A 6,000-nucleotide genomic window follows, 5' to 3' on the forward strand; every position below is an offset into this window, starting at 1 on the left:
CCAAGTTGGGGTCAGAAGGCCAGCGCCTCAACCGTCAGAGCCACTCAGCCCGGCACAATGCATTTTTGCCGTGCGAGGAATAATGCCCGAGATAGTCGCGCTTAGCCTATATTTTTCACATCATTTTAATTCTGATAGCAAATGTTAGTTATATCTAAAATGTGTACATAATATAAGATGTAGAAATATTCAATTTTCGATCTTTTATGTACCATTCTGTTTTACCATAATATGAGCTATGATGGCCAAGATATTCACTAATTTTCATTTTTATTGCTAAGACCCACACCAAGTATCGCTGACCTGGAAATATTGTTTAGTTGTCATGGTAACGAGTTAACTGGTGTTTGTGATTGTCTTGACTGTTTTATAAGGTCCAAGACCATGCGGTCAGCATTTTCTCTTCTTAGAAAGATATTGCAGCCGGGAATTAGAAGTAGAGGACAACAAATGTACAGACAACAATGAACCCGGGTTTGTGGGATGCAGTGGGAGGGTAATCAAAACTGAAAAGAAAAAGAAAAAAAAGCTATTACAAAATGGGAAGTTTATAAATATGCTCTCTGAGCGAATTTCGACAGAGAGCCTTCCAACTGAACTGCGGTGATAATAGTTTTTTTGAGATTTTGATTCAATAGGCCTACCATACAATAAAACTTTCACCAAAGGAAGAACAGTTACACATAAATTACAATTAAATAGAAGTACGGCGTGATTATACAATTAACTATAATTTAGTATTTGACTACACACTAAGAAACTAAAAGGAACTAACAGATACTAAAGAGACTGCCAGACTAACGAATGCGCGCAGCAAGTGGGGTGAATCATACCTCAGTGTGCGTGACCTTGGCAAAAAATATACCCCTGCTACCCTTCCTCACAGTACACGCAAAGTGTCCACTACTTGCTTGTGGCGGTATACAAATCGGTTAGCCGCGACGAACAACATTTTGTTGCGTGTTTCCGCTAATAATTTCGTTAATAATTAAAGAAAATAAGGGAAATAATTCGCTGATAAGACAACAGGACTTGTACAAATTCTTTGTTTTAATAATTCCTATAATTCCTTGTTTCAGTCAGCTAAAATGGAGTACAAATGTAATGTTTTCTCCACAAAGTGTGGGGGCGACTACTGCCCCCCCCCCCCCCTTCCCCAAATCACCGCTACTGATTGCAGCTATAAATGTAGATGGTGAGATCTCAGAATACTTCAGTGTGCCCCGTGGAGTTAGACAAAGCTGCATCTTGTCCCCTCAACTTTATAACGTCTACGGCGAGTATATCGGATCGGCAGGCAATGTTGCAATTTGCTTTACATCGCACTGACACAGACAAGTCTTATGGCGACGATGGGACAGGGAGGAGCTAGGATTGGGAACGAAGCGGCCGTGGCCTTAATTAAGTACAGCCCCAGCATTTGCCTGGTGTGAAAAAGGGAAACCATGGAAAACCATCTTCAGGGCTGCCGACAGTGGGGCTCGAACCCACTATCTCTCGAATACTGAATACTGGCCGCAATTAAGCGACTGCAGCTATCGAGTTCGGTATATCGGAAGGAAGGCACGTGATGATTGAGTTGAAGGCTTCTCAGTTTGTGGGCGAAAAATGAACAACTTGCGGTTTGCTGATGACACCAGCCTGCTAGCCAGCAGTGAGGAAGAGCTTTCGGATATGCTAACAAGAGTGAAGGAAGTGAGTCTTGAGTATGGACTGAGCTCAACCTCAGTTAAGTCCAAACTTATGGTGATTGATAGAGCAGTACAGGTCGAGCTCACCTGCCGTTTGAAACAGTTGGATGTAGTGCTAGACTTCGTATACCTTGGGTCAACGATCAGTGGCACGTGAAGTTCCGAGAAAGAGATAAGGAGATGGATTTTGCTAGGACGCTGAATTAAGATCTGGAAGAACAGGGGAATTACAAATAATACAAAAATCCATCTCGTTGAAACCCTGTTTTCTCATATGGTTGTGAGACCTAGACCGTTTGGTCAGAAAACGCATCGATGCCTTTGAAATGTGGTGCTGGCGTAGAATGCTACGTGTGCTTTGGACCGCAAGAAGAACCAATACGCCCATTCTTCAGGAGCTGAAGATTTTAAAACGCATTTCTTCTCGTGTCTGTGAAAGAATACTGCTGTTCGTTGGATACACTGCGAGACGACCCGCAGAAAATCTAGAGAAGTTAATCATGAAAGGGACGGTTGAGGGCAGTAGACCAAGGGGAAGGATTGCAACCAGATGGAGGATGCGACAAGTGATTATCTTTCCAACGTGCCCTGAGAAAAACTCAAGATCGTCCGGGATGGCGAAGCTACAGCAGGGATGTAACCGGCAAAGCCAGTCGGGTTACGACACTCAAATGAATAAATCGATTTGTGATGATGATGATGATGATGATGATGATGATGATGATGATGATGATGATGATTGTAAGTAGTTCAATACTCCGTCAGTGACGGGTAGTACTGTACAGCTACTGTGGTTTTTTAAATAACGCTAAAACAAAAATAATAGACTCAGTCGCGGCAGATCCAAATTGGGTATGGACGGCTCTCGGTAGGCGTTTACTATTACACGGCACCGAAGACTCACACTGATATCCTCTCACTCATATACACATCTAGGAAACGTCACTCTTATGTATTCAGTTTCAACTCTGTTCTCTGTTATCCAGATTTGGGCATTCCCAGTCTGATGGCGAGCAGCCGAGACTTGGTTGAGTGCAACGGGGTAGACGACGCAGAAGGTTACGATACTTTTCGGATTTGAGGGAATCCAAAAAGCCGTATCTTGGTAATGTTGAAGCAGTACTTACAAAGTGTACGTTTACGTAGAAAGTACAGGTAGATGTCTGAAATGTTTACAGGCTACAGGCGAATGACCTATCCATAATTCAACAGAGGCTTCTTAATACTCGGTATATTTCTTTATTAGGTGAAGATGTTTTTCTTTTTTGTTCATTTTTAATATGGTTATACTTTTGTTATGTTATTTCAATAACAATTATTTCTTGTAAAATCAGTCTTGTTAAAGTAAGAAGAGGATGCTGATAAAAATTCCTTAAAAATCTGAAACAAATCAATTGAGTAGAAAAAGTACACTTTATACAAGAAAAAGGTTTTCAATGGCAGCTCGACAGTTTTCCAACGGTCCGCCACCCCCTAACTGTTTTTAAGAGTACTTATAAAGTGGATATGTATTATATCTTTATATCTTTAACGTAGAATAAGTCTATAGTTTTGGAACCGTACTTTAATTGGCGAATGTTAGAAAAGTATGAAAGTTTTAAAATAGAAATTATTTCACAGATTTATGATATAAAAAAGTGAAATATGAGCATTTCGGTTTTTTCTTTCCGGAACTCCTTCAAGAGCAATTATCAAAGCAGGTTTCCAGGGTCCCTCAAATCAATGTGTATGTGCTTGTCCGTAGGTAAACCTATGTGTATGTTCATGCCAGTCCTTGCAGATTTTTTAGTCCATCTGAGACAGCGTTCTGTGATAATACGAGGAAGCCAATGTGGAACGACTCTATTCTGTATCGTGGCGGTTATGTCGCGAAAAAAAAAATGGCTTTTACATCGAAGAGATAGAAATATATTATTTTAACATTGTGATACGAACATCCGTTCTCCCAGCCATTACGCACATGAAATAGCCACTAAACACTCTTTTACGAATGGAAGTGGTTTAACGTCGCGTCAACAGATTTCTTGGCAATGATGGGATAAGAAAGAACTCTGGGAAGGGAGCCTTAGCTAAAGTACAGCACCATTATTTTCCTGGTGTGAAAATTAGAAACCACAGAAAACCATCTTCAGTGCTGCCGATTGTGAGAGCCGAACCAATTATCTCCCTAATGCAAGCTAACAGCTACACAGCCCGAATCTCTCTTTTACGAATGAAACAGTATGGTAAACGATTCTCTAGGGGTTTAATGAACAGTGATATCTCTATATCTCTTTTTTTTTTTTTTGCTAGGGGCTTTACATCGCACCGACAACATAGGTCTTATGGCGACGATGGGATAGGAAAGGCCTAGGAGTTGGACGGAAGCGGCCGTGGCCTTAATTAAGGTACAGCCCCTGCATTTGCCTGGTGTGAAATGGGAAACCACGGAAAACCATCTTCAGGGGTGCCGACAGTGGGATTCGAACCCACGATCTCCCGGATGCAAGCTTACAGCCACGCGCCTCTACGCGCACGCCCAACTCGCCCGGTGATATCTATTTTTATTTGTCCTCAAGAACTCTTTCTTTAATTATTGTAACAACACCAACAACAAAATAAAATTAGAAAGTTGTGGATTTGGATAACGAGAAATTAAATTTACTGCGAAGTAAATATAAAAAATGCCGAAAATTATGTTTTTAAAAATAATTTAGTTATAATTGCAGATCCCAGTACGACAATAATAATATAAACGAAACTTGTAATTTTTTTTTTTGCTAGGGGCTTTACGTCGCACCGACACAGATAGGTCTTATGGCGACGATGGGATGGGAAAGGCCTAGGAGTTGGAAGGAAGCGGCCGTGGCCTTAATTAAGGTACAGCCCCAGCATTTGCCTGGTGTGAAAATGGGAAACCACGGAAAACCATCTTCAGGGCTGCCGATAGTGGGATTCGAACCTACTATCTCCCGGATGCAAGCTCACAGCCGCGCGCTCTACGCGCACGGCCAACTCGCCCGGTAAACTTGTAATTAATGGTCTTAATAGTAGACTATTAGAAGACTGCCACGCAGTTTAGACTCTTCCTTAAACAAGCTTTTACATTTGTGGAAGAACTATAAAGCAGTTGAATGAGGCACCGATGAGTAAATTGTGTTGTTATTCCTAAACGAAGGGCTATGAACCACACTGTGACAGGTAATGATCAGAAAATACAGTTTAATTTTCTGAGGTATGGGAGGTATGGGAAAATATAACCATGTTATATGTAAGTGTGTTACCATAGTGCACCGAATTCAATTTGTGAAAATGCGTAATTTCAGAAACAAAATGGCATTTACAAGCTATACAAAGTGAGTGGTGTAACTAGCAGAGTTTTCAACAGCTAGGGAATAATAAAAATGACATGAATAGCATCCCGAGTCGCTAAGCTGAATAATCAAAGTGCCTTTTTCTCGGACCAATTTTACGGCTTAAATGATACCGCACTCAAGATGTTAATTTGTTTGTTGCAGGTATACATATGTTAAAATGGTTTTTCCAATATTTTTCACACGTTTAGGTGAGCTAAATATTTAGGCCCAAGATCAATCAGAGGACAGAAGTACTACGTCAAAACTGTTGTGAACTTGTATTGATACTCAATAACTGACACTAATAAAATGCATTATTATTGCGCATGAACAGCAAAGTGTGGGTTAAACGTGAACAACTGAGAGATTTTTTAAAAAATCTGTGTCCGTCCCCACTGGATGAAATTCTACCTTAGTCTAATATTGTATTTTAATGTGATAAGGAAAACAACCCTACGTTTTCTGGTTTTGTCTTCCTCGTCTTCCTCTTCTGCTCCTCCTCATGTCTTCAGCTTGTCCATACAGCACTCCACTAATACTGACAAAGTGGAATACGATGACACAGTACGTTTTCTTTATGCGAAAGTTTTGATTGGGCACAGAAAGCTGGAGGGGCAGTGAGACAGTACGACCGCTAGCGAGCTAAACCGAACAGGTCGTAGCGAAACAAATGGGAAAAAGGGTTCCTCTCAAGGTTCTTAAACACTACGAAAATGTAATGAGAGTCTTCTCACGTGTTTTCCAAACATACTTCAAGATTTCCGCGCATTTTTATTCTGCTCACTGTCCTGAATTAAAAAAAAAATTAAAGATTCCGTTGTGATAATCCATGCAAGTAGTCTACGTTCTTACAAATCCTTTCGAAAGAATGAGAAAACGTTAGATTTGCAAGGGGAAATTTGCATGGGAAGTAACAGTTGATCTATGTGTAATATTTTATGGGTCAAAATATCACATTTTTCTTTATATAATAT

The 6,000-nt window shown here is 40.5% G+C and overlaps 1 protein-coding gene across 1 annotated transcript in view; it reads right to left on the reverse strand.

The window, feature by feature from the left end:
- LOC137498543 (repetitive organellar protein-like) overlaps positions 1-5,555 on the reverse strand; it is a 278,597-nt gene extending 273,042 nt beyond the window's left edge. The window contains exon 1 of the mRNA XM_068226217.1: positions 5,484-5,555. Within this exon, the coding sequence (XP_068082318.1) occupies positions 5,484-5,530 (47 nt within the window). The 5' untranslated portion in view covers positions 5,531-5,555. The remainder of the gene's footprint in view (positions 1-5,483) is intronic.
- Between the last annotated feature and the right edge of the window lie 445 nt (positions 5,556-6,000).

This window comes from Anabrus simplex, chromosome 1 (assembly GCF_040414725.1).
Source record: "Anabrus simplex isolate iqAnaSimp1 chromosome 1, ASM4041472v1, whole genome shotgun sequence".
Lineage (NCBI taxonomy): Eukaryota > Metazoa > Arthropoda > Insecta > Orthoptera > Tettigoniidae > Anabrus > Anabrus simplex.